Below are 20502 nucleotides of genomic sequence, written 5' to 3'. Positions count from 1 at the left end.
TCAGCAACCACCCAATGAAAATAAAGGTGAGGTCATGGAAGGTGCCTGTGGTCAGTATGCCAAGGGCAGAGCATGCGTACAGGAGAGGGAAGAAGGTTATAGAGACGCATCGGTTGCTCTCCCAGACCCTCACCCTGGGTATGGACGCCTGCGAGGTGGCTGGGGAATAAAATCTGGCAGTAGAAAGCCTGGATTCAAGTGCGGGCCCTACCTCTTAAGAACATAGGAACTTAACAGGCCACCCTCCCCCTGCAGTCCTTAGTTTCATCCACTGGAAAGTAAGATGGCTGGCAGGACAAAGTTCACAGCGACTTCCAGCTTTGAAATTCTGGCTGTGCTCTTGGGGAAAAGGGCCCTGCAACGCCCTCAGAGCCCAGGAAGCCGTGGCTGGCCAACTTTTAGCTGACCCTGGAAGAGCAGACACACTTGGGGCTCCACTCTGACCAGCTTTACCCCTCAGTTTGACAAGGACCTCTATTCTGAGCCACTTCTAGGGTATCCCTGGGCCACTGACTAGACAAAAAGAGGCTGGAAAGTGGAGGAAGCTTCCAGAATGACCTTCCAGCTATTGTTTAGTGGCTGTGGTGGTCACCCTGTGTTACACTGTAAACCACCGCAGGGATGGTGGTTTCAGCGTTTTCATTAAACACCAGGCTTGGGAGGTGGGTTAGCAACGGTTTTCAAAGCCATAAGCCTGGATACCTTCAGAACCCAGGGCCAGATAGAGAAATACTAACCTGAGAACTAGTCCCTCTCATAGAAAGCTCATCTCCAGATAACCGATCAGCCCCAACTCTTGCACTGGCCACGGGACCAGTCAGCATTCACCTAGTGGCATCAATGTCCCTCTTCACGTTGGATGCACTGCAGCTCGAGATGGAGTTGAGCCAGGAATTGCTATTATTTCATAGACATTATTTCATTTCATACGTGACGCAACTGAGGCTTAGGGAGCTGAAATCCATTCAGAGTTGCTCTCTGAGCAAAGACTGGAATCCAAGCCTGTCGTTCCTAAGTGCCCCATTGTTCCCAGAGTCTACTGTGCTCCTGACGCCCCACAGAGCCACAGTCCTCAGAACCACAGTGGACATTCAGAGTCACCAGCGCCTCTGGAAATGTGGGCAAAGGAGGTGCCAAGAGTGCTCTGGTGCACAGGGTCCGGGGCTATGGGTTTGGGTTGCATCTCCCTCGTGAACCTTTAGGGATCACGCCAGGTCTCACCGGAGCTGCATGAGCTGTGGATGAGTTTCAGTAACCCTCTCTTCTCTTCTCTTTGTGTATTTCTCTGTGTGTGCTCTGGTCGAGTAGAAGAGCGTGACTTCCCCTCTGCGACTGATCATCTCCAGCACCGGACGAAAGGGCAGAAGAGGTGGGACGGGGCTGCCCACGGCACCCAGCGTGGCTTCTCTCGTGCCGGGACCAGGGATGCCTGGACCAGGCACACAGCCATCTCTAGCCGTCCACGGATCGCATAGCACACGGGGGACTTGTGGGGGGCCACTTGCCACTGCCAACTGAAACAATACGATGGCGACTCTGACATCCTTCATGACGTTTCCACGACAGACATTCAGGCAGAAAGTGCTGGTGCATTTTCTGTCTGTGAAGTAGATGGCCATGCCTCACCGATGTGAATAGTCTGGGCCCTGATGACCTGCCCTGAGTCCACTTGCAGCCAGTGACACTTGGAAAAAAATTTTAAAAACTCCCCAAACCACCTTGGGTTTGACTTCCGTAGCTCTCGACCAATGTTACCCAAGCCAGACGCCTCCTTGGGACGTTTGGGGTATTCATAAATGCAGCCTGCTCCAACCCTCCCTTAATAGCATCTGAAGTCCTGTGGAGGTCATGGATCCTGAACAAAGTGTCAAGGGCACCAAGAAGGCTGAGGGAAGTCCCCGGAAGCGGCTGACCAAAGGAGAGGCCATTCAGACCAGTGTCTCATCTAGCGCCCCGTACCCTGGCAGCAGCACAGCCGCCACTCAAGAGGGCCCCCTCCAAGAGCTACTAGCCCCGCAGCCCTTCCCAGGCCCCTCATCAGTTCTTAGGGAAGGCTCTCAGGAGAAAACCGGCCAGCCGCAGAAGCCCCCCAAGAGGTCCTCCATCGAAGCCTCGGTCCACATCTCCCAGCTTCCGCAGCACCCTCTGACACCAGCATTCATGTCGCCCAGCAAACCCGAGCATCTCCTGGAGGGGTCCACATGGCAGCTGGTCGACCCAATGAGACCTGGACCCTCGGGCTCTTTTGTGACCCCTGCGCTCCATCCTCAAAGCCAGCTCCTCCCTTCCCATGCTTCCATCATTCCTCCCGAGGACCTGCCTGGCATCCCCAAAGTCTTTGTGCCCCGTCCCTCCCAGGTCTCCTTGAAGCCCACGGAAGAGGCACACAAGAAGGAGAGGAAACCGCAGAAGCCTGGCAAGTACATATGCCAATACTGCAGCCGCCCCTGTGCCAAGCCCAGTGTGCTCCAGAAACACATCCGCTCACACACAGGCGAAAGGCCCTACCCCTGTGGCCCCTGTGGCTTCTCCTTCAAGACCAAGAGTAACCTCTACAAGCACAGGAAGTCCCATGCTCACCGTATCAAAGCCGGCCTGGCCTCGGGAATGGGTGGCGAGATGTATCCCCCAGGGCTGGAGATGGAGAGGATCCCTGGGGAAGAGTTTGAGGAGCCCACGGAGGGAGAAAGCACAGATTCGGAAGAGGAGACGGGCACCACTTCCACACACCCCACAGAGCTCTCCCCGAGGCCCAAACACCCACTCCTGTCCAGCAGTTTGTATAGCTCCGGGAGCCAGGGTTCCAGCCACGAACGCTGTTCCCTGTCCCAGTCCAGCTCAGCCCCATCGCTCGAGGACCCAGCTCCCTTTGTGGAACCCTCATCTGAACACCCCCTGAGCCATAAACCTGAAGACACCCACACGATAAAGCAGAAGCTGGCCCTCCGCTTGAGCGAGAGGAAGAAGGTGATCGACGAGCAGGCGTTCCTGAGCCCGGGCAGCAAAGGCAGCACCGAATCTGGATATTTCTCACGCTCTGAGAGCGCTGAACAGCAGGTCAGCCCCCCAAACACCAACGCCAGGTCCTACGCCGAGATCATCTTTGGCAAGTGTGGGAGGATCGGGCAGCGGACTGCCATGCTGACGGCCACCTCCACCCAGCCCCTCCTGCCCCTGTCCACCGAAGACAAGCCCAGCCTGGTACCTCTGTCCGTGCCCCGGACGCAGGTGATTGAGCATATCACCAAACTCATCACCATCAATGAGGCCGTGGTGGACACCAGCGAGATAGACAGCGTGAAGCCCAGGAGGAGCTCACTGTCGCGGCGGAGCAGCATGGAGTCACCCAAATCCAGCCTCTACCGGGAGCCACTGGCCTCCCATAGCGAGAAAGCAAAGCCCGAACAATCACTGCTGAGCCTCCAGCGCCCGCCCAGCACCACCCCCCCTGTGCCTCTGCTGAGAAGCCACTCAATGCCTTCTGCCACCTGCACCCTCAGTACCCCCCACCACACCTTCCGAGGCAGCTACTCCTTCGACGACCACGTCGCCGACTCGGAAGCCCTGAGCCGCAGCAGTCAACTGTTTACCTCCCACCCCCGGATGCTCAAGCGCCAGCCGGCCATCGAACTACCTTTGGGCGGAGAGTACAGTTCTGAGGAGGCAGGGCCCAGCAGCAAAGACACAGCCTCCAAGCCTGCAGATGAACCGGAACCCAGGGAAAGCGACCTCACCAAAAAGACCAAGAAGGGTTTGAAAACGAAAGGGGTGATCTATGAATGTAACATATGTGGTGCTCGGTACAAGAAAAGGGACAACTATGAGGCCCATAAAAAGTACTACTGCTCAGAGCTTCAGATGGCAAAGCCAGTCACCGTGGGTACTCATGTGTCTTCAGAGGCTGAAAAGAGCCAGGCTGAGCATGAGCCCTGGTCCCAGATGATGCATTACAAACTGGGGACCACCTTGGAACTCACTCCACTGAGGAAAAGGAGGAAAGAGAAGAGCCTGGGGGATGAGGAGGAGCCGCCTGGCTTTGAGTCCGCAAAGAGTCAGTTTGGCAGCCCTGGGCCTTCAGAGGCTGCGAGGAACCTTCCCTTGGAGTCCAGCAAGTCACCAGCAGAGCCAAGTAAGTCAGTGCCCTCCCTGGAGGGATCCGCAGGCTTCCAGCCAAGGACTCCTAAGCCAGGGTCCAGTTCAGAATCAGGGAAGGAGAGGAGAACCACGTCCAAAGAAATTTCTGTCATCCAGCACACCAGCTCCTTTGAGAAATCTGACTCTCTGGAGCAGCCTGGTGGTTTGGAAGGGGAAGACAAGTCTGCGGCCCCCTTCTCATCACCCCCGCCCACCCCACACGGACGCTCGGCCCACTCCCTGCAGCCCAGATTGGTCCGCCAGCCCAATATTCAGGTTCCCGAAATCCTGGTGACCGAGGAGCCCGACCGGCCAGACACAGAGCCGGAGCCACCCCCTAAGGAGCCGGAGAAGACAGAGGAGTTCCAGTGGCCCCAGCGCAGCCAGACACTTGCCCAGCTCCCAGCTGAGAAGCTGCCACCCAAGAAGAAGAGGCTGCGCCTGGCAGAGATGGCCCAGTCATCGGGGGAGTCCAGCTTTGAGTCCTCCGTGCCTCTGTCTCGCAGCCCGAGCCAGGAGAGCAGTGTCTCACTAAGCGGGTCCAGCCGCTCTGCCTCCTTTGAGAGAGATGACCATGGAAAAGCTGAAGCTGCTGGGCCCTCGTCAGACACACGCTCCAAACCCTTGGGCACCCACATGCTGACCGTCCCCAGCCACCACCCGCATGCCCGTGAGATGCGGAGGTCAGCCTCAGAACAGAGCCCCAACGTCTCCCACTCCACCCATATGACCGAGACACGCAGCAAATCCTTCGACTATGGCAGCTTGTCCTTGACAGGCCCTTCGGCACCAACTCCAGCAGCTCCAGTGGCTTCAGCAGCCCCACCAGAAAGAAGAAAATGCTTTTTGGTGAGACAGGCTTCTCTGAGCAGGCCTCCCGAAACCGAGCCAGAGGCCACCCCCAAGGGAAGACAGGAGAGTGAGGAACCAAAACCCTCATCCAGTAAATCTTTGGTCAAAGGCGCATTGCCCCCAGTTTCCTCTGCAGCCACCTCGCACAGCGGGCACCCGGGAGGCAAGAGCCAGGTGCAAGACAGACCAGCGCTGGGGGCCACCCCACCCTACACAGAAGCATTGCAGGTGTTCCCCCACCCCATTGCTCAGCTCCCATTGCAGGAGAAACCCTACCTGCCCCCACCCGTCTCCCTTCTCTCCTTCCAGCACCTCCTACAGCATGAGCCAGGACAGTCTTCAGAGTTCTTCCCTACCCAGGCCATGTCCAGCCTGCTCTCCACACCTTACTCCATGCCCCCGCTTCCTCCCTCCTTATTTCAAGCTCCCCCACTTCCTCTCCAACCTGCTGTTCTACACCCAGGCCAACTCCACCTCCCCCAGCTCATGCCTCACCCAGCCAACATCCCATTCCGACAACCCCCTTCATTTCTCCCCATGCCTTACCCTGCCTCCTCAGCACTTTCTTCTGGGTTTTTCCTGCCTCTGCAATCCCAGTTCACCCTTCAGCTCCCCGGTGAAGTGGAAAGCCACGTGCCCCAGATCAAAACTAGCCTGGCCACACTGGCAACAGGAACCCCTGGCCTCTCCCCCAGCACAGAGTACAGCAGTGACATCCAGCTGCCCACTGTGGCTCCCCCATCCAGCTGCTCAGCACCCACATCAGCCCCTCCACTGGCCCTGCCTGCCTGTCCAGACACCATGGTGTCTCTAGTTGTGCCCGTCCGCATCCAGACCAACATGCCGTCCTATGGGAGTGCCATGTACACCACTCTCTCCCAGATCCTGGTTACCCAGTCCCACGGCAGCTCAGCAACTGTGGCTCTTCCCAAATTTGAGGAGCCCTCATGCAAGGGGACGTCTGTGTGTGGGGCAGATGTGTATGAGGTCGGGCCCAGACTGGCTGGAGTAAGTGAAGAACAGAGCAGAGGTTTCCCGACTCCATTCCTGAGAGTGCCTGTGACATTACCTGAAAGAAAAGGCACTTCCCTGGCATCAGAAAGTGTCTTGAGCCTGGAGGGGAGTTCATCAACAGTGGGAGGAAGCAAACGTGTCCTTTCACCAGCTGGCAGCCTTGAACTTACCATGGAAACCCAGCAGCAAAAAAGGGTGAAGGAAGAGGAGGCTTCTAAGGCAGATGAAAAATTTGAACTTGTGAAACCATGTAGTGCGGTGCTTAGCAGCAGCGAGGATAGCAAGAGATCAGAGAAGTCCCACTTGGGCAGCCAGGGCCAGGGCAGGAGGGAACTAGAAACACTCTCCAGCCTGTCTTTAGATCTATCAGACCCAAAGGAAATTCCTCCCCTTCCTCAGCCCTCATTGCCCCATGTGACAGCCTCAGGCTCAGAGGCTTTGAAAGAATATGCCCAACCATCTGGTAAACCTCACCGAAGAGGATTACTCCCATCAAGTGTGAAGAAAGAAGATTCCAAGGAACAAGCTGACCTCCCTCCACTGGCACCTCCCAGCTCACAACCTCTGTCAGAAACATCCCCCAGACCAGCCAAGTTACAAGAAGGTACGGACTCAAAGAAGGTACTGCAGTTCCCCAGCCTCCACACAACCACTAATGTCAGTTGGTGCTATTTAAACTACATTAAGCCAAATCACATCCAGCATGCAGATAGGAGGTCCTCTGTTTACGCTGGTTGGTGCATAAGTTTGTACAACCCCAACCTTCCAGGGGTTTCCACTAAAGCTGCTTTGTCCCTCCTGAGGTCTAAGCAGAAGGTGAGCAAAGAGACATACACCATGGCCACAGCTCCACATCCTGAGACAGGAAGGCTTGTGCCATCCAGCTCCCGTAAGCCCCGCATGACAGAGGTGAGTTCAATCTTGTTTTTCTTCTACTCCCTGATTGTAAAAGCCTTTGCTGAGCTTTTAAAGCCACATTCTCCTCAAGGTCCATTTGCGAAACGAGAGCCAACTGAGTGGACAGATTTCTTCTCTATCAGCTGTGACTGGCCACCTTACTTATTGGATTTCTTTGTCAATGTCCCTCAAATCATTGGACTAGATGCATTTCAATAAAGTGAACTTTAAAGTGACCCACTTTCCCATTAGCTTCTATTGAAATATCACAGAAACAATCTCATCCAAAAGACTGAGTTGATAAACCTTGCTGATGGGAATGCCTGCAACAGTTTGAGAATTTTATGCCACTCCAACATATATTTCTTCCTTACAGTGTTAGTCTTTTCCTGCTTTTCTTATTCTCTGCATCTACTATTTCTGTTCTCTGGTGCCACTTGAGATTTTCTCAGAGAGTCTAGAGTTTGACAAAAAAGACTCCTGAAATATTCTTTTTTTCTTTTCTGTGAGTAGAAGAGAAAATAGACCTTAACTGTAGTATCCCTCTTTACCAGTAGGTGACAGTTCCACAGCTTGACTCATCTTTGCTGATGGTAGTGCACAACACTGGCTATGCTCATGTTTTCTCCTCCATTGCCTCTGACTTGAGGCTGCAATAGGAGGCATGAAATCTTGATCTCTGTAAGTTCAGGAAGATTGATATTTGATAATTCCAAGTTTGTTTCAGACTGGTGATGCCTCCATATCCTGGTGTCACCTTGTCAGGTGACAAGGCCAGCGTAAGGATTCAAGTCATGCTGTGCTATGCTGACTTGATATTTGTGGAATAACAGTTGGTCTTATTGGTTGAGTACTGTGCCAGGCATTGTTCGGGGCACTTGAATCCAGTTGATGTTCATAGCCGCCTGTAAGGTAGCAGTACCATTTCCATTCTGTAGACGAGGGAACTGAGAGTCAGAAGGTGAGAGAGGTCCAGGGCACATGGCAAGTATTTGGCAAACCCAGAATTTGAACTGAGACCTGTCTGACTCCAGAGAGTCTATTTTCTTCTTTCAATTATTCGAGGAAAGAAGACTGTAAAAGTGACTGCAAATTTAAAGATCTTCATTAGTAAGTCTTTAGAACAGATCCTTTGACCAAGTAAATCCTGATTGTAGATAAATGAACAAACTATGTTCATTAACTTCTGTATTTGCATCCTCCTCTTTGAGTGAGTGATGCCTTTACATTGAATTTCTCCTTAGCTCACCTGGATATTCTGTACCAAACTGTTTCCCAAATTTATTCTCTAAATATCCTCATCAGTCTATAGACATCCTTAAATGAGGTTTCCACTTTTGCTATAAACATTACGACTGATTTTCTCTCCAGTGTCTCTTACTGGCTGTGGCTACTCCCAAGATGCTGTGGTAATTATAGTCATACTTAGAACTTATTGTGCACCTACTATGTACCAAGTACTATGCCCAACATGACTTTTTTCCTCACAACCACACTGACAGGTTTCTATATCATTATTTGATGGATAAAGAGACCAAAGCATGAAGAAGTCAGGCAATTTGCACAAGGTCCCAAACATAGTAAATGGCCTGGATTCAAAACTAGATCTCACTCTAAAGTTCTTTTGGATGATCTGAACTGCTCCTCTGTTTTAATGACTGAACACTGAAAGGTGGTTTAAGAAAAACAAAGAATTAATTTGGCTTAACTGTGTCTGACAACCATTTGTTTAAAATGCTGCTTTCCTAAAATGAGCTGCAACTTTTTCCTGGACTATCTCATTTGGTTTACTTGGATCAGCTGGTAAAGAATATGCCTGCAAATGCAGGAGACCTGGGTTCAATCCCTGGGTTGGGAAGATCCCCTGGAGAAGGGAATGGCAACTCACTCCCAGTATTCTGGCCTGGAGAATTCTATGGACGGTATAGTCCATGGGGTCACAAAGAGTCAGACATGATTGAAGACTTTCACTTAAACACGTAAACTTAGCGTGTTTCCTACCGGAAGCTCACCAGTCTGGTACATTACTGTAACTGCATAGCTCATGGCCTGATGCCTTTCTACAATCATCCCTCTCTCTGGTCTCTGCCTGCATTCCAGTGATAGGTTGCTCACCACCCCTTAGTACAACCCAACCCATCTTAGAACAGTGCTTTAAGAAAGTTCCCTATTATATTGACCTGACATTTGTCATCCCATAGCTTCCATTCACTGTTAGTAGCTCTGAAAAGGCCCTTTGGGTGATATCACGATTTCAAAGCTCTTCCTAACCATCTTTATGCAGGAATAGAACATCCAGTCAGGTTTGAGTTTGGTCACATACTTTTTTTTTTTTTTTTTCATATCTAAACCTTGGAGAAACCCAAGCTTATACAAGAGTTCACTTTGCAGCCACGTTTCGTTCCCCGTCTCTCCTTCCTTTTTTCTCCTTGGAGATAATTTTGACAACCGCATGCACTAATGCAAAGAGATTAAGAACAAGGGCTTCAGTGCCAGATTGCCCGAATTTGAGTTCCCCGATCTCACTCACTTACTTACTAATTGACTTTGGGTCAGTTACTTAACCTCTCTGTGCCTTGGTTTCCTCATTGGTAAGACAGAGATAAAAAGCTGTAAGACAGCAAATACTTAGCTCATAGGAATGCGGAGATAATTAAATGAGTTAAAATATGCAAGGTGTGTTTAGAACAGTGGTTGGCACATTGAAACTTGATAATCACTATCTGCAGTTACTCACATTATCATCTTTAAAACTTAAAGTGGACCCCTGGTCCCCTGCTCAAGTCCAACCATGTTTCCTGGTAGAGTGTCTGCTGCCGCCAACACCAGCCTCCTCCAGCTTGGCTCTGACATCACAGCTGGCTGTAAGACAGAAGGCACTTATCAGCCTGAGGGAGGCCTCGTGGTCATTCCATGGGTGGCCCAGATGGCATGGAAGTGGAAACAGCAGGCTCTGAAAACCTTTGAGTATTGCATAAAATCAGCGATCTTCTGCTGAAGCGGCACACCACATACCCTCTCTTGGTTGCCACTCCCCATCTCCAATTCTGAAGAGATTGTCAGGAGTCACTGAATCATTGAAGCTGACCCTGGAATGAATCTTTAAGATGGTCTAATCTCGACTCTGAGCCTCAGAGAGGTGAAGTAATCCACCCAAGTTTGGCTCAGTTTGCAGTGGCCTATGTAATGTAAGAACTCAGATTCCTTGCTTTCCAATCAGCTACTTTTCTGTTCAGCCCCTTGTAGGAGCAGGTGTGGTGGCTGAAGCAGGGACTTTTGTCCTTAGATTGTCCCAGCACCAGGGGACACAGTTGCTGCTCCTCCTGGCTATAAACAGGGCGGTTCCTCCTGACCTTAATGGAGTGGCATGGAGTAGGATGAGAATATCACTGCCAGCCCCAGCCCCCAGCTGCCAGCCCAGCATCACTGCTCCCTATTAAAGGTGCACCCATCCCTGCCACCATCAGAGGATCTAGGGGACAGGTTATCCAGCCAGCTCTTAACACCAAGGCCTATAGCTCATGAAGAGAATGGACTCCCTAAAATGCCCATCCCCCAGACACATGCCCATCAGTGGGCAGCACAGCCTCTCTGTGTCCAGCTCTGGCAGCAGTCGGGGGTGGGGTCTGGGCCTTCAGGAAACCTGCTGTCTGCTCCTAGAAATGCCCTTGACTTGCTGTGTGGCCTTGACTTTCTGATGTATAAAGGAGAACTGGGCCAGTTAATCTTCAAAGGTGAAGTCTTTGTTTCTGTATGCAGCATTCCTCACACACCTTCTCTGAGGTTGGCATGGCCAGGGAGACCAAGATGAGGACCTGTCCGCAGAAGCCCCTAGACTAGTGTGAAAAAAGAGAGGAGACGGCAGCTCTCGTGGGAAGGCCTGGGCAGAGTCCCGGTTCTGACTTCCCCTCTGGGGATTCGTTTCCCTTCTTCTGTAAAGTGGGGCTAGTAGCATCTTGTCACTGGGCAGAGGGAGAATGAATGAAGTGAGCCACGGTGAAGCGTGGGCATCATTCTGTGACGACGTGTTAACCAGCGGTGATTTTGTCGTTCCTGCGGTGGGCCAGGTTCGCCTCCCTTCGCTGGTTTCCCCAGAAGGACAGAAAGAGATAGCTAGAGTGGAGAAAGAAGAGGAGAAGAGAGGGAAGCCGGAGGAGGACGCTCCCGCCTCCAAGAGAGGGGAGCCGGCGAGGATCAAAATCTTCGAAGGAGGGTAAGAATTATGTTTGGTTTGCAGTGTCTGCTCTCCATGCAGTAAGTGCTCGCGCCCGCCCGCAGGCTGGGGGTGGTGCCTGCCTTCTGTGTTCAGAATGGTGGTTTGTGTTCAGAGGTGGTGAGCATCTCATTGGGCAAGACTGTGCCCACAAGGAGCCCTGGGCTTTCCACCTTCCAGGAAGTGCCATCTTTGTGGGACTTGCTGGCCACTTCTGTTAAGGAACATTGGCTCCTTGGTGGGGGCTCGGGGACACCAGGTATATGCTGGGGACTGGAGCCGTCTGGGTCTTCCCCCAGCCCCTCTTGCCTCAGATGCTGGCTGGGTTCCTAGACCCCACGTTGGGGTTGATAGTGACCCTCCTGGGTCCTGTGCGGACTGCCACCTACGTTGGTGCACATTCTGCAGAAGTCACCTCTGTCCTGCCTAAGCAGCCACGGTGACAGGTCTGGTGCCCATGGGCTCTGCCAACTGGGATGTCTACAGGGCTGGTGGCACACTGCACTCATCAGCTGTACATACCGGTCTCTGGGTCTCTTCTTGGACTGGCCGGGTCCAGGACTCATTGGTTTGTAAACATTTAGAGGAACACCCCTAGTCTTTCACCTTTGGTGCTTTGTGTTCGTAAACCTAAGGACTGAAACTTCTCAGAATTCTCAGCTGTGGGGCTCTCGGGGCTCCCAGAAGGCTGCCTGGTTCCAGGCCTGCTCTGTGGAAGTGTCGTGCGAGCTGTGTTCTGTGTGACCACGTGTGTGCTCCCTGGGATGTGGGTGTCTGTATGCAGGTCCCGTGGTGTCTGTCTCAGGGTCCTGTGTCTGTGTCCCCAGTGTCATCAATGCAGCCCTCTTCCTACCCAGTCCTGAGGGATAACAGCATGGAGGAAAACCTGCCTCCCAGGGAGGAGGGTCCCCAGGAATCCATGTCCCCAGGAACATGGAATGTCACTGGGGCCTACAGTCCTCCAGCGCTTGCAAGTGCCCAACTCACAAGATCAAAGTGGGAGGTGCCAAGTTCCTCTGGAGCACTGGGAGATGAGACCAAGCCCAGCTCCCGAGGCCACTGGTGGGCATCCTTCGGCACTGACCAGCAGGGTCTCCCAGGAGGGGTGTTTGAAAACTGAGCTTGGGGACTTGTGTTGTCACAGCAATAGGGAGGGGAGTCAGGGATGGCAAGCATCCTGCAGTGGCAAGGACGCATCCCCAAAGGGGAGAAATATCTTGCTCAGAGTTCCCGTAACTGCTCCATTGAGAAACACTAGACCAGCGGGTTTTTCCAAGCACTGTCTTTCCACCTGGGGACTGGCGGGTTTCCTCTTCTGCTACTTGGTTAGAGCGCCCCCTTGTGTCTCCGTGTTTGCACATCATCGGATCCTCCAAAGGCCACATAAGACTTCACCCCAGGATTGGTGGATCAGTCACAGCCTTCTCCCCGCAGCTTCAAGGACCATCTGTGGGGTCCCAGGGGCGGCTGAATGTCAGCTGGTGTGAACAAAGGGGTCTGCTTCTGCCTTGAGAGGCAACAGCCCCCAGACTGGAGATCTGGTTCCCCGAGGCAGTTCCCCTGTTCTGAGCCCCGAAAGGGCAGCTGGCAGGAGCCTCTCCTCAGCCCAGTTAGTTCACAGCTCCAGCCGCCTCCCAGAGTCTCTGCCACACGATCTACCTTCAGCTGAGAGGTGAAGGCCACGTCTGAGTCCTCTGCTCTTCCTGTGGTCTGGCCAGGGGTCCCCACTCTAACCCATCCCCACCATTCCATCCAGGTCATCACTTAGTCCCACCCTCTCTGTTCAGGATCTCCCTGTCTTGCCAGGTCAGGCATCCCTGCCCCAGAGTGGCTCTCCCACTAACCTGTTCCACTGGGACAGTCTCCTCCCCTCTCCAGCTCTGCCTCCCATCGGTAAAAGGGGATAATTACATACTTTATGGGTTGTTGGGGGATCCTGTGCTGCCATATGTAAAGACCAGCACAGTTCATGGTGCTAAAAAAATGGGTATCAGAGTATTTTTTCATTTTTGTGTCCATTGTTTTGATCCCCTCCGGGATAATCTCACTCTGTCGACTGTGAAGAACATCACCCTCACTCTCTCCACTTGTCACATTTAATTTTAGCACCTTGGGTAGGGGGAATGGGGTTATGCAATGCCACCAGTCAGGTCATCTTCTCCCACAGCCCCGCTGTCCCACCAGGGCCCCCACTGTACCTCCCACCTTCGCTTCTGGTGACCCCTCGATATTTACGGTTCTTTGAGGGCTGGTGTCACCTCCAGGAGGGTTTGCAGATGTGGACTTGAAAGTTTGGGGTTGTCACAGAACTTACAAGTGCTCTGTACCAGAAGATAGCCAGAGCCAAGGGGGTCATCTATGATCCTGCTCTCAAGGAGGCTGGCTCAGGGGTAGCAGAAGGCCTGGAGCTGAGGTGTGGACCATCAGTGTTCAGATGCTCTGAGCAGGCAGGGACCCCTGGGCCCAAAGTAGCCAGAGAAGGCTTCCTGGAGGAGGTGGGCTAGGCCTGGAGGGTATATGAGACCGGGACTGGCAGAGAGGAAAGATGAGTCAGACGGCAGTCTGGGTGTCCTGGTGACTCATGCACCTGGTCAGTCGGACTAGTTTCCTGTAGCCTTGAATGGTCTCCCTGGTCAGTGTTGTCCGCTTCCTTGGCTAAACTTCATCCCTGCACCAAGGACGCTAAATGTGAATCTCCAGCTAGGACCTTACTCCTGAACTGTAGACCATTGCGTCTGATGCCTCATGGGCACCTCTGCCTGGAAGACTAGGGCACCTCAAACTCAGTATATGCTGACCAAGCCCTACAGGTACCACCAACAGCATCTCCTTCCACCTTGGGAACCAGATCCTTAGGCTCAGAACAGCTCTGTCTCATCTCCATTAACAAATCCTGTCAACTCACCCTGTGAAACCATATCCAGAATCTGCCCATTTCTCCCACGTCCCAGCTCAAACCGCTGCTGAGTTTCATCTGGATTGTCACAGTCTCCTGCTAGACTCTCCTGCTTCCATTCTTACCCACTATCATGTATTCTTAACCCAGCAGCCAGAGCGGTCCAGTTTAACATCAGCAGACCCTGTCACTCCCACTCTGCGCCCTTCACAGACCTCCAGTAGACTGAAGCGACTCAGCAGCAGCAGCAGCCTGTGTGTTCTAGCTCCAGATGCTCCCTGACCTCTGCCTGCCCCTCTACCCCTTGCTTCTCCTTTTTCTTTTAAATAGGTCTTTAAAAATTTTCATATTTACGTACTTATTGACTGAGCCTGGTCGTCACATGAGCTTTCGCTGTTATAGCAGGCAGGGGCCGCTCTCTAGGTGCAGTGCACACGCTTCTGCCCGTGGTAGCCTCTCCTGTTACGGCCCACGGGCTCGAGAGTGCAGGTTCAGTAGTTGTGGTGCATAGACTTAGCTGTGCCACAGCGTGTGGAGTCTTCCCAGACCAGGGATTGAACCTGTGTCCCTGCATCGGCGGGTTCCTACCCGTTGCTTCCTGTGCCCCAGCCTAAGATCTCTTTGTCTGACATGCTGCCTTTAGGACCTTTGCACTTGCTGCACCCTCTGCCCTGAGCACTTTTTCTGGAGTCCCGCAGCTCCCTCGCTTCCTTCCGTCACCTTCAGAGAAGCCTTACCAATCATCCCCTGTGTACCCTCCTCCAGCATTTCTTACCCAGCTTCCCTCCCCTGCCTTATTTTTCCCCGGTCACTAGTTTACTTCTGTTTCCCCCTCCAGAACATACACCCTGTGAGAGGCCAGGCATTGTGCTTTATTCATTGTTGTATCCCCAGTGCTGAAGATGCTGACTGGCATGTAGGCCGCGCTGGTGAATGTTTATTAACTGAAGGACTCTCTCTTTACCTGAGACCTCAGATGAGGGGCTGTGTCCCTGAACTCAGCAGCCCTTAGAATCCATGCGCAGTGGAGACTCTGGGTCTCAGGAAGGAGGAAGGACAGACAGTCAGGGCCAAGCCACCAACCTGAAGTCAGACTTGGCCTGGGAAGGTGAAGTCAGGTGGCTTCAGCTATGGGGCGAGCACCTGGGGCTGGGAGCCAAGGCTGTTTGTTTGCTGACCTGCCCTGCAAGTGTTACAGGTGAAAAATGAAACATGATTCCAAAAAGGGCTGGCTCATGGGTTACCAGCTTCCTGGCCAGTGCCCGCTCTGAGTAGATCCTTTCTGTCCTGGGGGCCAGAGAGGAGTGGTCCTGGGCACCCAACTCTGGAGACAGGCCGCTGTCCTTCCTGGGTGAGTCCAGGTCATCAGGGCCATGTCTTCTTTCTGACTCAGTGCCTTGATCTCTCTTGAATCCTCAGGCTTCTCCCTGGAGTGCAGAAGTGCAGCTTTGCGTGTGGCCAGCTTTGCTCCTGTGGGCCAGGAGCAAGTTGTCCAGCTCCTATCACATGTGCCCACACTGGGTTTAGTTCTCTTTCTATTTCTCCCAAACCCTGTTGTTCCATCTCTCCTAGGGAATATGACCCGGGCTTTTGTGGACACAGAGGAGGAGGGTGGGATATTGCAAAGTACAGGTGCGACTTTCAACTGCCCAGACCAGGGAGGTGGCAGTGGAGATGGGAGTGGAGCTAGAGGACATCTGGTGAATCAAATACAAAGGGTGAGGGTGAGAAGCTTGGAGTGGAGAATGGCTGCCACGTTTCTGGCTCAAGGACATATGAAGCTGCCATTTATGGAGATGGGCAAGGATGGGAAGGAGAGTAAGAAAGAGGTTTGGGGAAGAAGGGATCAAAGCTTGGTGGACAGTGTTCGCTTTGAGATGCCAGTCAGACATCCAAGTGTTCAGGAAGGCATGTGGCAGTTGGATATCTGAGCCTGGCCTGCAGAGGACAGGAAAGATACGTTTGAGATATGCATGCATAGATATTCACATTTTTCAGTGCATAGATGCTATTTAGGAGGATGCAACTGGATGGGGGATCACTTGGGGAAATGGAAAGAATAGAATAGGGCATCCAGGACGGAGCCGGGATGTGCCAGAGGACAGGTAGAGATGAAGCTGCAAGAGTCTGAGAAGGAAAAGCCAAAAGAATAGAAGAGACCGGCAGAGTGAGAAATCCTGGAAGACAAGGGCAGAGGGAGTTCAAGGTCAGCTGTGCTGAGGGCCATTTAAAGGCCAAGGACAGGGAAGCCAGGCAAGTGTCCATGGGATATAGCCACGTGGGGGTCACTGGTGACCTTGACGGGAGCTCTTTTGGGAGATGGAGTTCTGAAGGTGGCGCGTGTAAACCTGTCCCAAGAGTCTGGTTATGGAGGGAAGGAGGGAATCACAAGGAGGTGAGAGGCAGGGCCCGGACACCTGTGTGAGGCTGAGCAGGCGATATTTACGTGGAGAGATCCTCCCTCGGCTTGGGCTGCTAGGAATGATTGACAGTAGTGGTGGGCGGGGGAGGGCTTGGCAGAGGATGATGCTGGGAGGGAAGGGGCCAAGGGCAGGCAGAGTCCTAGAGGAGGTGCAAGGCGTGGGGCCAAGCACTGATGAGAAGGGGTGCTTCCAGAGTAATGGTGCGGGGTGTGGGGAGACAGATGCTGGCACACTGCAGGCAGAACTGATGGTTTGGATGGGGGAAGAGGGGAGGGTCCTCTCAGCCCCCATCCAGACCTCTTCTCACTGTTCCTAGATACCTACATTCTCAACAATAGATCTGTGAATGGCTGTTTGGGGCGGGGGAGGGGGGGGGGGGGGGGGGAAACACCAGGAAATGTCTGTTTCTAGGAAACCACTTAGATTCTTGGGAAAGTTATTCCTTTGTAAAGATTATCCTCCGAATAGATATCTCAGATGTAAAGCAGTCTAGTTAGGTCGACTCTCCATGCTGGCCTAGCATCATTCTACTGAGCACTCAAAGGACTTCACAGGGAACACTCACTCCAGGCATGAGACAAAACTGATTATGTCTCTATGAAACCCAAGTCACCGACAGTTTTAAAAAAAAAAGAAAAGAAAAGACATATTGATCAAGGGGCAGACTGAGTGTCTGAGTCTGCTGGGGCCAGAGTCCCCAGAGTCTTGAGGATGGTCAGGGAAGACCTAAATGCATCCTATTAAAATTTAAAGGAGAATCCGTTTCTCAAGCTGATTTGGCCCTTAGCTATAGGGTCTAAGGCAGCAAGAGGTTCAGCTAAGGGGGTGGGGGTGGGGAAGTGGAGTCCCCACCCTAGCATACGACGGCCGCCAGCGGCTGCAGTGAAAACTGGGCATCCCCTGGGCCTGGACCACATCTGCCTGAGTCTCCACCTGCCTCCTCCCTGTCCTGGGGGATCCCCTTCTCTCCTGTGAGGGAAGCGGCATCTTAGCAAACAGTGGCACACACTCTCCCTCTTTCTTTCAGTCTTTATTTTTTTCATTTATTTTTTAAAATACATTTTTATTCACATATTTATTTGGCTGTGCCAGGTCTTAGTTGTGGCGTGCGAGAGCTTCCGTCGTGGCATATGAACTCTTAGTTGCGGTATGTGGGATCTAGTTCCCTGACCAGGGATCAAACCCAGACCCCCTGCACTGGGAGCCTTGAGTCTTAGCCACTGTGTTTATTTTTATCTAAATTGTACATGCACAGAGTTGAAAAAGCCAAACATCTCTATAAACTTTGTTATGGAAGACGATAGTACCCTCCTTTTCCCTACATTTTCTGCCCTGCCCCACCCCCACCCCAGAAGCAATAACTTTCATCTCTTCTAGCTGATTATCTTGGTTAGCCTTCGTATCTCTGAATAATGTGCCTGGGTTGCTACTTTTGGGCTTTTCAGCTTTAGGTGCTAGCTAGTGACTCACAAGCCTTTCCCTGGTCCACACATGACCCCTCATCCCGCATCCTCTCATCAGAGTCATACCATTTATGCTTCCCAGCTATGTTATATGATACTTTTGCTTTCGTATACAACTTTAATTTTCTCTAGGAGTAAAAGTTGTATGTGTGTTAACTTCATCGGTTTTCTATATGCTGTGCTGTGCTTTAGTTGCTTAGTCATGTCTGACTTTTTGCAAACCCCATGGGCTGTAGCCCGCCAGGCTCCTCTGTTCATTCTCCAGGCGAGAATACTGGAGTGGGTTGCCATGCCCTTCTCCAGGGGATCTTCCCAACCTGGGGATCAAACCCAGGTCTCCTGCATTGCAGGCAGATTCTTCACCAGCTGAGGTACTAGGGGAGCCCCAGTTGTCTATATATTTATTGTTAATTCAACCCCCAAATTCTCACTTCACAACTCTCCCCTGAAGACGTTCCGATGCATCGGGTCCTCTGTAAATCATCTTGCGGACACAGTCCCTCCCTGAGGGATCCTGTGGACTCCAGGCCACACAGGCTGCTCCCTCAGCCTGGAACACAGCTGCCACCCCACGGCTCCCTCACTCTCACCCTAGAGATTCTCCTGTCTCTTATGCTTGATCGCCTCATAGCTGTACATCTTCCTTTTTCCTGGTTTACTTCCTCATTTTCACAGAGACCATCCTTCAGCATGATCTTCTTGAGAAAGGGCCTGTGAGAGGTGAGCTTTTTCAATGCTTTGCATGAGTGAATGGATTGAAGTGTTTTTATTGTGTTCCTCAGTTGGCTCAAGTGTCTAATTCTGTGTTGGAAGTCATTTTCCTTTAGAGTTTTGAAAGCATTGCTCCCTTCTCCTCAAGCTTCTGGGTTGTTCTCAAGAATTCCAGATGCATCCTGATTCTTGTTCCATCCTCTGTGACTGTCTGAGGGTCTTCTCTTCCTGCTTAGAGTGGTGACTTCTCAAGCCTGGGTCTCGGTGTGGAGCAGTTTTCATCACTCGCTGATGCTTTCAATCTGGCAAGTCAGGGACTTCTGCTTTAGGAAACTTTCCTGAATGGTTTCCTTGAGGATTCTCTCTCCTCTGGTTTTCTCTCTCCTCTCTGTGGTACTCCTGTTATTCAGGCATTGAGTAAGTCCTGGCTCGTTCCTCTCATGTCTATGCCTCTCTGCCAGAATCCCCATCTCTTTGTATTTTTGCTCTCCTTTCTGGGGACCGCTCCTTTGTCTTCCAACCATTCGTGTTTTCATTTCAGCTATCACATTTTTAATTTTCCTTGCATGTTCCTCTTATATTAGTAGTATCCTATTCTCTTTTATTGAGAATATCTTCATTTATGTACTTTTGTTAATTAAAATATTCTCTATTTTTTAAGTTGAATGACTTTTAAACGTTTTTATTGGTGTATAATTGATTTACAGTGCTGTGTTGGTTTCTGCTGTGCAGCAAAGTGAATCAGTGATGCGTGTACATAGATCCGCTCTTTTCTAGAGTCTTTTCCCATCTAGGTCTTTACAGGGTGTGGAGAAGAGGTCCCTGTGCTATACAGTAGGTCCCTACTAGTTATCTGTTTTATACATAGTACTGTGTATGCGTCAGTCCCAATATTCCGGTTTATCCCTCCTCCCCTTTGCCACCCTGGTAGCAATAAGTTTGTCTTCTACACCTGTGAAGATGTAGTGTAGCATCTTATTTCTGCTGTGTAATAAGATGTAGCATCTTATTTCTGTAGTGTAAATAAGTTCATTTGTACCAAGGATCCTGTTCTTATTTGACGGATTCCAGGCCTCTCGGAAGCTGGTAATGTTCGTTGGTTTGTCTTCAGTGTGCTTTTCCCCTTGATTTCTGTGTCCTTCAGGTTCCCTTCACCCTTGTCTTTGTTTAGTCTCTTCTCTCAGGTCTCTGATAGCCTCTGGTGTCTTCGCGCGTTAAGAGTGGGAGGCTCAAAGATGCCTGGGCACCTGAGTACGAGAGCAAGGCTTCCCTGAGACTAGGCTGTTCTGCTGGGGAGGCTGCAGTGGCAGAGTCTTGCGTCTTGCTTCTTGGATGAGGACTCCAGCCTCCCATCTGAAGGTGGCAGGGTTCATTTCCCATAGTCTGAGAGCCACAGAAAGGAAAAAGGTGGGAGGCAGAGTGAGGGGGAATCTCAGCCTCCAGTGGTGCATTCACTTCATCCCTTCATTTGTTTGCAGTTCCCCATCCTGCCATCACCTGGCCTGAACCCCGCAAAGGCATTCCATCTCACCCTTTGCAAAAAACAAACCTCCAGGCATTTCCAGGAGTGATCTCCTGGCTTCTGGAGTTGAGACAGGGGTGAGGTCTGACTGCTTCTAATAGGACTGTCCACCAGTTGTCCTTATCTTGGTTCTCCCCATATGCACCTCTAGAGTCCTTGAGGGGCCCTGTGGCATAAGTCGAGTTTATTCTCATATAACCTGCTATCAACTTAGATTCCATTCTGTTGAGTCTGCAAAGTCTTGTTCAGTCATCCGTCTCTTTCCAGCTTCCAAAACTGCATTGCCAGTATCCTCTCCTGCTCTGCTCTTCTTTGTGTGTTTATTATGCCAAGAGACAGAAGCAAAGGGAAAGGAAACATAAATACTGTTTTCCCAC

At 51.8% G+C, this 20502-nt stretch overlaps 1 protein-coding gene across 8 annotated transcripts in view; it reads left to right on the top strand.

The window, feature by feature from the left end:
• The window catches only part of HIVEP3 (HIVEP zinc finger 3), a 544861-nt gene that overhangs the window by 483621 nt on the left and 40738 nt on the right, over window positions 1–20502 (top strand). For all 8 annotated transcript variants that reach the window (XM_042246556.2, XM_060397829.1, XM_042246552.2 and 5 more), the window contains 2 exons: window positions 1309–6909; window positions 10965–11110. In XM_042246556.2, coding sequence (XP_042102490.1) covers window positions 1849–6909; window positions 10965–11110 — 5207 coding nt within the window. In that variant the 5' untranslated portion in view covers window positions 1309–1848. The remainder of the gene's footprint in view (window positions 1–1308; window positions 6910–10964; window positions 11111–20502) is intronic.

The sequence above is a fragment of the Ovis aries genome, chromosome 1 (assembly GCF_016772045.2).
Source record: "Ovis aries strain OAR_USU_Benz2616 breed Rambouillet chromosome 1, ARS-UI_Ramb_v3.0, whole genome shotgun sequence".
NCBI classification, from domain to species: Eukaryota; Metazoa; Chordata; class Mammalia; order Artiodactyla; family Bovidae; genus Ovis; species Ovis aries.
The sequence above is the reverse complement of the archived record's forward strand: the minus strand, read 5'-3'. Positions and strand labels throughout refer to the sequence as shown.